The 14,584-nt window shown below is 39.4% G+C and overlaps 1 protein-coding gene across 25 annotated transcripts in view; it reads right to left on the reverse strand.

The window, feature by feature from the left end:
• DLG2 (discs large MAGUK scaffold protein 2) overlaps positions 1 to 14,584 on the reverse strand; it is a 1,026,767-nt gene that overhangs the window by 557,157 nt on the left and 455,026 nt on the right. For all 25 annotated transcript variants that reach the window (XM_030042410.1, XM_030042403.1, XM_030042402.1 and 22 more), the window contains one exon: positions 9,927 to 10,088. In XM_030042410.1, the coding sequence (XP_029898270.1) occupies positions 9,927 to 10,088 (162 nt within the window). The remainder of the gene's footprint in view (positions 1 to 9,926; positions 10,089 to 14,584) is intronic.

Here is a 14,584-nt window from a genome sequence, read left to right on the forward strand (position 1 = left end):
TAAGTCGATTATCAGGTTTAATTAATTTTTTTATTTGGAAGCACAAACTTAAACCACTAAGTGCTGATTAAATCCAATGCAGCAATCCAGGCAGATGGATATTATAACTGTAGTGGAAGGGAGGCTTTAAAAAAAAAAACCACCAAACAACTACATACTTTTTTTTGAGAATGCGGTCATTTCACATAACACATTTTAACCTAAAAAGATAACTTCTAGCTCTTATGTATGTAAAAGGTATGTTCTGTTCACATTTGGAAGATAACAGATGCAATTCGGTGTGCTTGAGTCTGTTGGTGGAAGAAATCAGTTGCATCTACTGGGGTTCAGAGTTTCTGTAAGTCTTAGTAGAATAAAAGCTGGCCAGAGTGCTGCCATTTCAGTGGGCAACTGTGATCCACTGGACTTGATAGCATTCAAGTGTATTTCATATTGCTTTTGCTTGTGGGTGAAGAAACCTTCCAGTAGTAAGAGAAATAACACAAACTATTCACAAATACCACGTATGACAAAAGGGAAACAGGGAGAACCATGTCTCCTATTCTCTCAAAGCAGCCAAAACCAGCTACCTGGCACAAACTTGGTCTTCATGGGTGGCTCGCAGTGTGAACAAGATCCATGTGTAGGTGTAGGAATGGATATAACAGAAGAGTAATGAAGAAATACCTAAAGGAGAAATACAGGAATGGATCCTGAAGGTAATTCAGATTCAGAAAAAGTAACAAGAAAAAGGTACACTGATTAACTATAGAAAAGAAAAACAATAGCATGGGAATGGAAAAGACAGCAAGAAGTACCGTGGGAAATCAAGTTAGTAAACAGTGCAGATCTTAAAAAAGTCACCTGAGTCATCAAGCCTGCTGACTATTTTTTAACATTTTCCCCAATTGCATCAGCTTCAGTGGCAATATTGTCTTTAAAAGATTATTGGAAAGCAAGTAAGATGACCTGCTGAAATAGATATGTTGAAGGGAACCAAATGGCAAAAAGCATTTTCCATTTAAAAAAAGCTTTCTGAGAAGTCTCAATTAGCTATTGATACCAAGATGTTACACAATAATACTCTAAAACTCTTATTTAGACTAGATTCTTGAAAAGAGTTGGAAAATAATAGCCAGTTCAGAAAGATCTTTTTTCTTTTAAATGCCGAAATTCTGTTGTTTTTTTTTTTCCACAGTTCCACAGTCCACAATTACAGTAAGATGAAATAAGAGCCACGAGAAACAGGAGTTTAAAAAGGAAGCACTTGGAAACAAAATGTGTATTAGCTTAAGCGCTTCTTAGTCAGGCTGCCAAGATACTCTTCCATAAGGCCTGACTAAACACCTTCTGTCCTCTTCATCCAGAGGCTGCATCCAAACAGAGCTTCTGGAACTGCAAACTTCTGCTCTGTACTTTTACACCTGATGCTGACAAAAGTCAGAACATTTTTTGATGTGTCACATCATTGGATGTATAAACGCGTATATCTTGTACTGAGCAAGTGAATTATTCCTCAGTGAAAAGGTATTATGGCAGTTTAATGCTTCATTTAAAATGTAGAGTACATTCCCAAGTGTCAGTAGTAGCTGAAGTCTGACAGAAGGGCATTTCAGCTACTGAGCTTAGGGAAACAACTGGTGTTAAACCTGTCTGACATCTCCGAGAAAAATCCCTCCTGTTACAGTCTGACTAATAATGCCAAGATGCTTTATTGCACTTTTCATCAGTAGGTCACAAAACAGTTTGGAAAGGTGGCAAACATCATTACAGGTACTTTACAAATATACTGATATTCCTGTACTCCTAGACTCGAAGAAAGGAACTGAGAGAACATACAAATCTTATGTTTGTAGCATCTAGTAGTGATTCCATGGATTTATTGGATAGATTTCATTTATTTCAGCTGGGAAAAAAACCACCTTTATAATACTACATTTCTCTCTGTTTATTTTATATTCTATCAGTATTTCATATGGCCAATACATCACGGGAAAAAAAGCTCAATGGATTACAGGGAAGTAAGAAGTAACTAGTACTATGCAAAACATTACCAAAAGACAAGGAGAAAAAGGGGTTCCTGGAATCTCTCATTTTCTTGATTATAAATGAGACATGGCCAGAAATATTTGCAATATATATGACATTTTTTCCAAAAAATAAGACTGAGGAGCAAGACTATCCTTGAGGAAAAATTTACTATCTGAAAAGAATAAAAGATAAAGCAGCTAATTAATACTAATGGATAAAGCACCCAGTAGATCAAGAACAGAAAGTCTCCTGAAACTGCAATTCAGATTAACATTTGAAAAGACCTTCAATACCTAGGAGGCCCATATAAAGTAAACAGTGTCCACAGACTGAAACTATTTTCAAATTCCTTTGAAAAGTCTTTTCTTTATTCTTCAGGCAAATCTAACAACATATAATGGGCTAGTAGATGCTGTCACAATTTGCTTTGCTTGTGTCCATCAGAGGCCATCATTTATTTTGCCAAAAAATAAAGGATTGCAATGCCTGAGGTTTACCTTAAGTTGCTGAGATTTCTCCAATTAAATCACCCACTGACAGAAGCAATTTTATTTGGTTTCTTTTTAATTGTGTCAGAAGCTAGAAAGATAACAAGATACTGTCTGCAACAACATAAATCATGTGGAAAGCCATCAATCGGAGATCCAAGGCAAAAAAACCAAAGCACACAAAACAATGGACTTGGCTATAATGACAAAAACCAAACCCCAATCTTCATTAGTAACTATTCTTCACTGTAACATTCAAATTCTGCACCATTTTAGCACTTTCTTTAGAGTAAGACCAGGACTGCAAAAATGGAAGACATTCCTGCCCACATGAAACTGAGACACAAAATATTCTTCAGAATACTAATTTATAAGCTGCTTATTTTGCCTTGAAACATAACGAAATAAAATAAAAATTCAGAGCTACTTTTGCCACTTCTCCAAGAGCAAGAACAAGCACAGGCACATTTGTGTGTTTCCTTTGTCTCTTTCTAATCCGATTGCATTTTTATATTAAAAAACACAGATCACAGATACAGATCTATGATATACGCTTATCTGCTATTACAGTAAGAGATAAGAGAAAAGCAGTACATGATTAAACATGTAACAAGTGTTGTAACTTAATGAAGCAACCTACTGAATATTCAGTGGAATTCACTAACGGATACAGACTGCAGTATGGGGCTTTGCCAATAACTGCATATTAAAAAGGAGGGGGGGGGGGGGGGAGACAACACCCCAACCCACAAAAGCTAGGAAGCTACCAGGGCAGCGATCAAAAGTATTACTATAAGATCATTGCTACTGGGCTGAGCCAGCCTGAGGCTAAAAAAATGCTTCATGCAGATTAGCTATACTTATGAAATGTAGTCAGTGTAAGCAAAGAAAAGGATGCAAGATTAAATTTTAGACGGCTTGCTAATATATCCATGCATACATTAATATGTCCTCTATATAACCCCAATTAATTTTGTAACTGCAAGAGAAAACTTCAGACTTCTGTTCCTGACATATAACAAAGCATCAGCCTCTCACAGTCCTCCACGGCTCTTAAGAGCCTCTGAAATGCAGCATGTTTGCTCTGGAAGAAAAGCCTGTGCTACGGCACTGTTTGTCACACCTGAACAACAGAAATGAAAACAAATTCAGCCTTATCTTGTTCTCTTCCCTATCTGAACTTCAGCTCTAACATAGGGCTCTTCCCCAGTAATAGGAATTAAGGATGTTCAGCAGCTCTGAAAAAATAAATGGGGTTTCTTATCACAGTTAGATGATCCCCCCAAAAGCACTAGGAATTATATTTACACAGGAGTATCAGCTATGGTAATGCTGAAAGCTGCAGCAACCAGCTTTTCCTGTGTAAATCTAGTTCCTTGGTAGCTAGAGGTGGTTACGATTACATGAGCAGAGGACTTTCCTGCAATTGCTCATTTAAAACAGCTACACAGGCCTGTTGAGTGTATTTTCTAATGTTGTTTTGCAGCTCTATGCAGCAACATCTTGAGTTAATCTACAGCTCACGCAATCCACTGCAACACCATGAGAGTCTTGGAGTTTGCTGTTTTCACAGTACCTGTGACCAGTGCATAACAATATTTTATACAATATTCAATAGTAAAGAAATTGTCCCCAAACTTTTTGAATTGAGAAATTGAACTGTTGCCTTTGGGGGAAAAAAAAAAAGTATAGAATGTTTTGACCTTATTTATCCAAATTATCTTTAGAACTCATTTTTTATTGAAGTTGATGTTAATTCATGAAATAAATAGCTCTTACCTAATCTACATTTTTAGACACACAAAAAAATTACTCTTTATGACAGTTTCCAGGAAGCTCAGGCTAAGACATTTTTCACAGACTAATTAATCGTCTAGGCTCATCCTCAGAGCCTCTTTCTTTGTTAATTTGTCAGACAAGCAGGACAACCACAGCCTCACTGTAGTGAGGTCTGGCTCATGCTTGGACACGGTAGGCTTCAGAGATGATGAAAAAGCTGTTTCATTAAAGACAGAAAAAAGGGTGTGCCAGATTCCAGGAACCTTCCCAGGAATGACCTTCCTGCACACAGGTGTATAAAAAGAAGAATGATAGGCATGCAAAGGACTCTTTACATACTCATCAGAACATGGAAGTTAGGAAAGAGAGAGATCTGGCTTGGAGCAGAAACAAAACATCTTTTCCCCACTAGGTACAGAGAATCTCAAGTATGGGTAAGACAGGGGCTTTTGCTATCATCAGGGAAAAGAACAAATGGAATCAACGTGCTGTGGTGGTGGGAGAAGCAAAGCTCCTTCTGAAAAGCAATTTGCACAAATGTTGATTCATGTATAACCTTAACTTTGGAGACCACTGAGCAAACAAATTGCTCATTTGCTCCACGTGGAGATGGTTTTTCTCCTCTCTCCACTGGAAAGTCATTCCATAAATCCTGACTTTCTGTAAGCTGTCAGCAGCCCTGCTACGCTGCAGGGCAGCACCCTGGGACAAAAAGAGGAGGAGGAACATCCAGAGTGGCTCCTTCCCTTCTAGAAAGTGAGGCCATCAAAGAGGAGGCAACTGAAGAGGTTTTTCTGAACTTCCTTGTTTAAAAATATCTTTTGCTAAGATAATAACAGTAATTGACCTGGGTACTTGCTTTTGCACAACTGCCATGGATGCTTACACTCAAAGCTTGCATTAAATTAGGAAATGGAGATGGAATAGCCTGGTACTTAAAATGTTCGGGCAACCAAGGAGATGCAAGATCCTTACATGGATTTTTACATTTAAGTTGATCTAAAGGAAGTGGAATATACTGAAAACAGAAAGAAATCTAACATCGCAATAATACTAATAAGGTTAATTTAGAAGCCAGAGTTATCGTTCATTTAATGAACACTGATTAGCTCTATTCCTAGGAGGAAGGGAAAGAGAGGCACGTTTAATTTAGAAACAGAACTTGCATGTCTGAATTTCAGGTACGGTTGTGTTGTATTCAGATTTCCCAACACACCAGGGATTCAGAAGGGTCCTAATTTCTAACAAGGCATTTTTTACTGAATTAGCACTTTCTAAGCCGTATAAGGAAAACCTCCACAGCATGTCACTGGAGCTTTAGAGCTGCAGATCAAAGGATTCTGAGCTTACTGCACCATCTAGTGTCAAACGAGGGAAAGTGCAAGAAAATTATTAAACTATCTTTTCCTTACATTACATACTTTTTCCTTTAACAGATTAATAAAACACAATTTCATCACCCCCATAAGTTGCAAAGAACATTTATCATCTTAATATGTTAAGTGTCTCTTTCACAAAACTTCTCAAATTGTAGCATTTTCCCAAATGTTAGTACAGCCACATAACTGAAAACTTCCTTTAAAACTTCAATGCTTGACATTCAAGGTTGCTGAAGCTGTTGCAAATTTTATCTTTTCCACACTAATAAGTAGATCAACCTTTAACAGAAGTTTGCAACTTTCTAAAATTAAGCATTTTCCAGAACTGAGTTGAGTGTACAGAAAATGCTACAGGAAGAAAAGTAGTAGAAAAGTGGAAAAGTAAGGTTCATACAAGAAATCTGAAGCTACAAAAATAAAAGTCACAGTGAAAAGAGGGTCTAGTTTTCAGCACAACTATTCTTGCTCATTATTATCTTCTGAAAGGAAGTAATTTGGCTAGTGTACACTAGATTTTAGGTACCTGAAAGATAACAAGACATCAATATCAGAAAAACTATTCACATTCCTAAACAGTATTTATCATAATCAGTATCTGAGTGTCTTAAAGAGATTTTCAGAATGGCTGAGGACCAGATTTCTGATTATTCATCACACAAAACTAGTATAAGGTTATTAGAGAAAATTCTCTTTATATAAAAAAGTTCTGAAGTAACCAATAACGACAAGTTCCACTAGGATATTTCTGGACTACATCAAACCACATAATCTGGAATATGAAATTACAGCCAAGTTCTTTAACAATTTGTACACAGCAACTTGATATCAAATTTAAGATGCATCTGTTCTATGCAACACAGTACCACGTCAAGCATTTTTGAATCACACATGTCTTCAAAAACGATGGGCTGAATCCTTCTATCCTGAGTGTTAGAAAGTCTTTCAAGAATCCCTGGAATGTTTTACTTGGAGATGTACACAGGGTTATAGACAGGCCCATGGTTTCTCTGCCTAAACTTCAACCATCCACAAAACTTGTAACTGTAATGATGCGAGTCTGTGCTCAAGCTGTCAAGCTGGCTTACAGATGCACACCGAGATGTTCACTGGAAACTCGGGAGCACAGGCAGGGTGATGGTAGCAAACAGTCTACCTGTACTGACAAGTTATAACACTTGTGGCTTCTAGAGATGGCTGTGGGTACTGGTCAGTTGTAGGGGCTGGAAACAAGCACTCTGGAGGGTGGTTTTCTGATTGCATGATCTTTGCAGATTTCTTTCCAAATTAACACAAATGTATGGAAACAAGCAACTCTTTCCTCTGCCAAACACAAGCCACTTAGGAACAGTGATGCGATTAAGATGGATATGTGGCTTGGCGTTGGGACAACACTTTGGTTCCAAAGCATCTTAACTAGATTATTTTTAAGCTCAGACATTTTTTCTTTTATGGTACTATTTCAAACAAAAATATTGGGCAAATCATCCTGTCATCAGGGCATTTTGCAGCCCTGCTACAACACAAAAGATTGCCTCAAAAATTCTTTGAGAGGTACACCCTGGTGCTGCAGACCCCACTGTGAAATTCAGGCAGCGAAATGCAAAATCAGGCAATGACTTAACCCCACGCAGCCAGACAGCCACCCCTGCTCACACAACGTGCTTGCCGGGTGGGTGGCTGGGCACAGACTGTCCTAGTGACACACAGGAGGTGATGTGATCCCTCTCTTGGTACAAGCAAACTTATGACTTTCATTTACACACATTTTCCCTTTGCACCAAATGCTCTGACCTGTATTTTGAAAACTGGGGCAGAACGAGTCAACCTTTCCAGTGCAAACAGCTCTCGGTGGAGTTTCCCCGACAGCTTTATCCCACTGCAATTGTTGGTGTCTTCTCACTCCTAAGACTAGAGTTGACAGGCTGTATTTGGACCTCAGCATTTATTATATATCCTCAGAGCAGGAGTCCAGCAGTTCCACCTCTCACGCAAGGCAATGAACTATTTAAATTGGAGACACACTTAACCAGCAAATCTTTAAACAACAGGATTTTACATTTCCCTAGGAAGGTATGCTATGGGTTGAGAGGCAGTATGCCTCAGGCTTAGCCATTATTCAGTGCAGCCATGTTTACACAATACTGCTGAGAAGAGAGCGGAATACTTAATGATATCAGACTACAGGATGGAAAGTCTATAATTCAAGACAGCAACCAATTCTGACTGGATTTCGGAGAGTTTGTAATGCTATTTCTCAACTTTGTGGAAATCACCGTCACAAAAAGCCTCTGAACAGGGATTTCGGTCAGTTCCCAGAAACTAAAGTGAATCCAAAGCAAGCATTTCAGATAGGAAGGGTACCACAGTGCCACGAGCTGTAGCAGGTTTACTCCAGCCTCCTGAGCTAATTCTCTACTGAAGGTTAAAAGACAGGACATAGACTGCAGAAGAAAGCAAGCAGGAACTTCAAAGCCATCTGAAGAGACAAATTACTAAATTTAGATCAAGTGGCGGGCATGAGACACTACTAAGTGGCAGACTTGAGACACTGTGAATCTGAAGGAAAGAAAGGAAAGGGACAAATAAATCCTCAGGCTGAGGAGAGAACTTGCAGAAGACACTTATTTCCAACAGGAAATACTATATAGCTTGTCTCTTCCCATCACTTCAGAAACCAGCAGCAAAAAACAATTTTCTTCTGTCACAAGAGCAAATTAGACTAAGAGCTGTTTTAAGGCAACTGTAGATATCTGGGAATACCCTTCACCTGACTTCAGAATAAGCTTTTCATCATCATTACTACATTATCAGTTTGGACCATCCAGCCTTACTTGAAAGGCTCCATCTGTGAAGCAAAATATCTGCTTTTGACTTATTCATCAATAAGAAGCACCACTATAATCTTAATACTCAAGGAACCCTAGAGGAGCAGGGATATTTCCCTTCCAGGGAAGAAATTGCTTTGTCCGCGATTGTCCCCTGGGGTTACACAGAGGCTACTTGGAGGTAATCCCTTCCAAATAACTAAGTTGATCTACTTCAGCATAATAAGATATATCACTGCTTGATACTGCTGGCTTCTGCAGTAGAAGTTAGGTAAGCAACCCAGAAAGCTGCTAAAACATGAAAAGACAAATGATACACAAACTACACACAGGAACAACAAGAGCAGAGGACAAAGATTAATTCACATGGCTATTCCATGAAGGCTCAATGAACACCAGCTGCATTCACATCAATCTTTAATAATAAACATTTCCTTTCACTTGTAACCGCACTATAATCACTCTGCTAGGCAAGTGATGCCCATTTCACAGGCTTTGAGCACCAGAAGGAGCAAAGCCCATCTGCCTTGTTTGCTGCTTAGTTAATTGCTGGAATAAAACCATTATCCAGAACATCACCACCTCTAGTAAAAAATATTCTTCTTTTTCTCCCCTTCCCCTGCTAGTGGAAAACAAAATAGGAAAGCCATTATGCTCATCACTCCATCTATGCTCCTTTCATTAGAGAACTTTTAGGAACGTCTTCAAACTATTGCAGTCTTAAAGAGCAAATGTAATTTTCAGGAATGGATTTCTTTTTGGTTAAAATACAGGTTCACCATGAAGATAAATATTTTTTGCCCAGCAAGGTATATCAGAGGACACCAGACACACATACAGAAAAACATTTTATATCTTATAAATAGTTGCCTTAGTTAACAGAGAGATGTTTCTACATCGCTCTGAATTGCGGCAAAACCCAGAGAAAACAGCAAGTGCTTGAGTAGTAAGGATCTGAATAGTGGCAAATGAGCTCCCTTTTCAGGCATAACTTATGACTTTGATATAGCTTTTTGAGAGATGCAATAACTAGGATCCCATCAGATGGTTACATTTACAGTATTTTTTTCAATTTCTGAACAAGGAGAATCAGGAAGGGAAGTGTGCCATTCCAAAATCACCATGATATTGAGACCAAGAACCTGCATTATTCCTTTCTCAAATGTACAGAAAAAACAGGCTCATTTGACAGGAATGATTTTTGCTCAAGCAAAAATCTCACTCAAAGCAAAAAGCTCACATCTCAACAGAAAGCTTTGCCAACTAAACCATCACCTGTTACACTACAGCGAGCCTTACAAACCCATCACATGACAATCAAACTGCATTAATATCTTTCAAACACCAGCTTGTCTGTTTGTACAGCAAAATAAGCTTACAAAGCATTTCACGCTATGTGTTTTCTTGTATTTGAGGACTAAAGCCACAGTGAATATCAATCCTACCTTCAAAGGAGAAATGTGCGACTGTAAGACATATCCATGGACATTCTCTATTTGAGACAAGTTCTTCTCTGACACATGAACAAGCTCTGGGCCTCTCACTTCGTGGGTTAATCGAGGCAAAGTATGATCATGTGGAGCGTCCTCATCTTGATAACGATATTTCTAGAGAAAAAAAGATAGCAAGGAAGAACAAATAAGCTTTGAGGAGGCAATGCACATGTATGAATGTAAATATGGGATAACAGATAAAGTATCAGACATTAGGTAATACAACCCTCAGACTTCCTAATCTGTTCTGGAGAGAATACATCATTATTTTTTAACACTTCATCAAAGAGAGAAAATGTGGTATATCACGCTGATACACAAAACTTTCACCATCAGATAGACATCTGGGATGACCTACTATCAAGGGCTGATACAGAAAAAAAAAAAAAAAAGACACGTTGATCAGCTGAACTGTAGCATCAGCTCACATTTCACATCCCCACATGAATAACTACACTTCTATAGCCTTTCTCCGCAAAATATTGGAGTCATTTTCCATTTAGCACCATGTACTCTGATGCTGAAGAGCACGCATGCACTTCGGCAGAACCACGAGCAGGCAGGCAGAAAATTACTCTCCAGTAAAGTTTTCTCCTTACCCTGAAGACTAATTAGGGTGCGAGGTGTTATAACTCTCTGCTCCAAGGAGAGGCAACGTAAGAAACAGGAGGTAAGCGCCTTGTCCAAGATCCAATACAAAGCTTGTAACAACCAAGAACATAACCCTAAACCCAAAATTAAATTACCAGACCTGTCCTTCAGCCATGTCTTGTAGAGGGGCCGTTGGAGCTGAGTGGAACCGGCTGTGTCTGGCAGGGGCAGGCCTGACCTCTCCTCACAGAGGAGGCCTACAACCCCCCAGCTGGCAGCGCCTGGCCTTTTCTACCCGACAGGCATACACACAGGTGTTTTGAGGAGAAGACTAGCGACCGAATTCAGGTGGTGTAAGGCAGCGGTGGGGGATGTTGAGACATTTCAGCGGGGAGCAGGAGGAGGAGAGCAGAGTGCGAATCGGGAGGGGGCTGCACAGGTCTTTGGCAGTGAGGGAGGCGCAGGTAGTGTCATTGTAAATGCCGTTTTCAGCTGACAGGGATATGCTAAAAATCAAAGTCTAAAGACAAAATCAAAGAGTAAGGCTTATTTGGATGGCCGTATAAGAAAAACAAGAAGTCTTAAGTTCAGGTACTCTCCCAAGGACGTCGCGAAGCAGGCCTCCCTGCTGGTCCTCCATTTTGCTTTGACGGCTCAGCTCTGGGGTGTTACTTCATTTACTCATCCCTCCAGAGGAAATCATCCCAGTTTATTCCTGCCTTCACTCTCACGTATGGAAACGGTTCAGCAGTTGCCAGGTATTTTCAGAATACACACGTGACATGATTTATTCTCGTCTTCTTTTCTGGGATATGCCTGCAACTCTTCACATATTCACTTTTCAGATAACGTAATTAATGAATCTATAAAATGACTGGCACCAGACAAGTATTATTTGGGCGAGAAGCCATCAGTCTAAGAGATAGTATTCCAACCAATGTCACATTAAAGGCTTGGCACAGAGATCATTTAAGCCCCAAGCAATCAATTATTTTTTGAATCCAGTGAGTACTCTTTCAAAAAAGACGACTACTCAGAGACACCCTCTTTAAAGTGAGTCACTTGCTAAAACGTGATTAGGAGAACTAACCGCAGAATACCAGAGTCATCCCATCTCCCCAGGAAATGGCAAAAATTAAAATGTCCAGTGACAGCTCTCCAAAGAGACAAGACAGCAGTGGCAGAAGCCATAACAAGCTTTGGCCAGATCATTCACGCAGCTTTACAGTTCAAGAAGCAGTGTAAGGTGGCATTAAAGAAAGAACATCTCTTTACATCCATCAGTAAGTCCTTTCCCCATCATCGCACTGCAGTGTAGCTGTTGCATAAATGAGAGCCAAGGCCCAGAGGAAAGTGGCTCACCCTGAGCCCTGTGCTCCCAAAAAGCAGAACACTTCCGTGCATCTCCACTGGTAGACTTTACCATGAAAACCTATGCTTTATAATTAAAATTGATCATTTTATCCAATAACTTCACACTCCCCTAATAAATTCAATAATATCCATGTTCATAAACTGGGAAGTTTACAGAACAGATTTCCACTTTTCCATTTGCCTTTATCTCCCTCCGACTCCAAGCCCTGCCTTCTCATTCTTCACAAAGTATGAGCCCAGAACATTTCTGGGTCAATCCTGTTATGCATTTGGCTCATGTTCTTAGCACCAAACTCATTGATTTTCATACTTCTTTCCTCCCACAGCATCTCTTCACTGAAATGCTTTCAGCTGTGAACCAAAACAGCTTGACACAGCAAAAAGCCGGTGGTAAGGCTGAAAATACCAAACCAGAATTGAGACTATCCTGCAGAAATGCCTCATTCCTCTTCATCACTCTGTCCTGATGGGGTCCTGCAAATGTCCTTGAAATTACCCCATTCCATAGAAACAAGAGTTATCTCTAAGGGTTAATTTGAGTTTCTGGAGGGAAAAGCGTGATTGCACGGAAATGCTACTCTTCATTTGACAAAAGAACAGGTGGATGTCTTATGATAATTAAATTACAAATCAGTGCCTGCTGCTGACAGGGTATTGTACGCTGCCAACTAGCATCAGATATTTAAAATCCTCTGTAATTACCTATAATGGGGGAGTGGAGTGCGCTGCTGTGAATTTTTAATATGAACATGCGTTTCTGTAAGAGATCATTCTCTCTACAATGTGAGATTATTACAGCATCACTTCTCTCGTCGTACTGTCTAAAGGAGCATTTTTAAGGCTGTTTGCCAAAGATTTGTCAGCTAAACAGGACTGAAGATATGAATCCAGTGGAAGGTAATGGTCAAAAGCCTTAAATTTCAACAAAGCCAGCTTTCAAGAAAAAAAAAAAAAAGTAAAAAAAGAGTGGGAAGTTACAATGCAAGTTATAATAGCCACACTTCTGCATTGGCATGGAAATACAGATGTTCTTACAACCTACCTTTGAAAGACTGTCAGTTAATTAAGATGGTTGCAAATTTGCCATTTGATTTTGGGCCAGAGAGAACTGGCTTTTACAAAAGCCCTCAGTACTTTTTGTAGTTATCATTGGTTTGCTTTGCAGAAAATGTAAACAGAACTTTTAATTTTAGATCAACTCAAATTGACCTGTGTCCTGAGCTGCTGAATGCGGTCCTACTGGAGTTGCCACTCAAAAGCACATGTCCCTGTTCTTCCCTCCGTGGCTTTTTGGCTGGACCACACACCAATACATCACAAATTACTTCTGCTTGCAATAGGTGGGCTGCAAAAGGAGGGAGCAAAGTGTTTCAAGTCTTGAATGCTATTCCTGTTTTACAGCCCTCCTCAGGAGGGGCCAGACTTCTGCACCTTAGAAGCTGCGGGTCTTCATATAACTCACATAACTTAGAGACCACAGGGAAAGGAATTTCTGCAGAAGATTTCCCACAAGAGACAACAACCTCTTACAGGTCCAGTTGTCCCATCGCAATCTAGGGATAGACAAGGTATGTCGTTGGGTCCCAATGCTACCTGCTCCTTATCCCTAGCTCACTTGCCTTTTCCCTCAACCCAGGATTTGAGCTACTTTGCAACTCCCACGCAGATTAGCCCCACTGCTAGTCATCTGCTGCAACCTTGACATGGGAGCTACCTTCCAACGGGTCGAACGTCACCCGCCTTCGGCACGATATTAGGTCCAGAATTCAATACGCTGGATTTGTTCACAGTTTTAGCGACAGACAAAAACTAAAACCATAATGGACTTGATCCATTTAGACAAAAGTTTAATCTGCACAGTCCCATAAAAAAAATTTTAGTGCCACTTTTGTCTCACTTTTGTGCTCAGTTTTTTCAGTGGTCTTCAGTGTATTGAATTTCACTGGCACTGCTCTCCAAAGGCAGCAAATTTCAATGTCATACAGATGAGTATCTTGAGAAAACAAACTTTATAATTTGCACACACAAGTCCTTGGGCATTCATCCAATCATGAGTAGAAATAATGTTACTCATCCAACTGATTGCAAATGAGCAACACAGCTTGAATTCTGAATATTTGCAATCAATCTATAGAGTAAAGAGAGAAAAAAATACTTTTCTCATTATATAAAATGGAAGAAATCACAATCTGCTTGCCAAGAGTGTGGAAGTAGATTAAGAAGCTTAAATCATTGAATAATTATACTTATTGTGAATGACTTGCTCTTTTGCTTATCAAGTAGATTTCTAACAAGTTTGTCACTGTATCACAGCAACACCTTTCATCTAAGAAGGCCAAAGAGCTTTACAAGTGGTAGTCAAGTCTGATAACATCCTGCTGAAAAAAAGTATGTGCATCATCTAAAGGTGCGTAAAATTAGGCACAGAAATACAACAACTTGCTCAAGGTCACAAAGAGAATCAATTAATTAAGCAGTGGTAGAACTCAGGAGATTTTTTCAGTCTGCTCCTCTAAGCCCAAGACCTAGTGCAACTAGACTGGCTTTAATAGTAAGAATAATTATTAGTATTATTAAAAAATAAGATTGCAGGTTGGTTACTGCCGTTACAATTTATTTTTACTTTTTTTTGGTTGGTTGGTTCA

Source organism: Aquila chrysaetos, chromosome 19 (assembly GCF_900496995.4).
Source record: "Aquila chrysaetos chrysaetos chromosome 19, bAquChr1.4, whole genome shotgun sequence".
In the NCBI taxonomy this organism is placed as follows: domain Eukaryota; kingdom Metazoa; phylum Chordata; class Aves; order Accipitriformes; family Accipitridae; genus Aquila; species Aquila chrysaetos.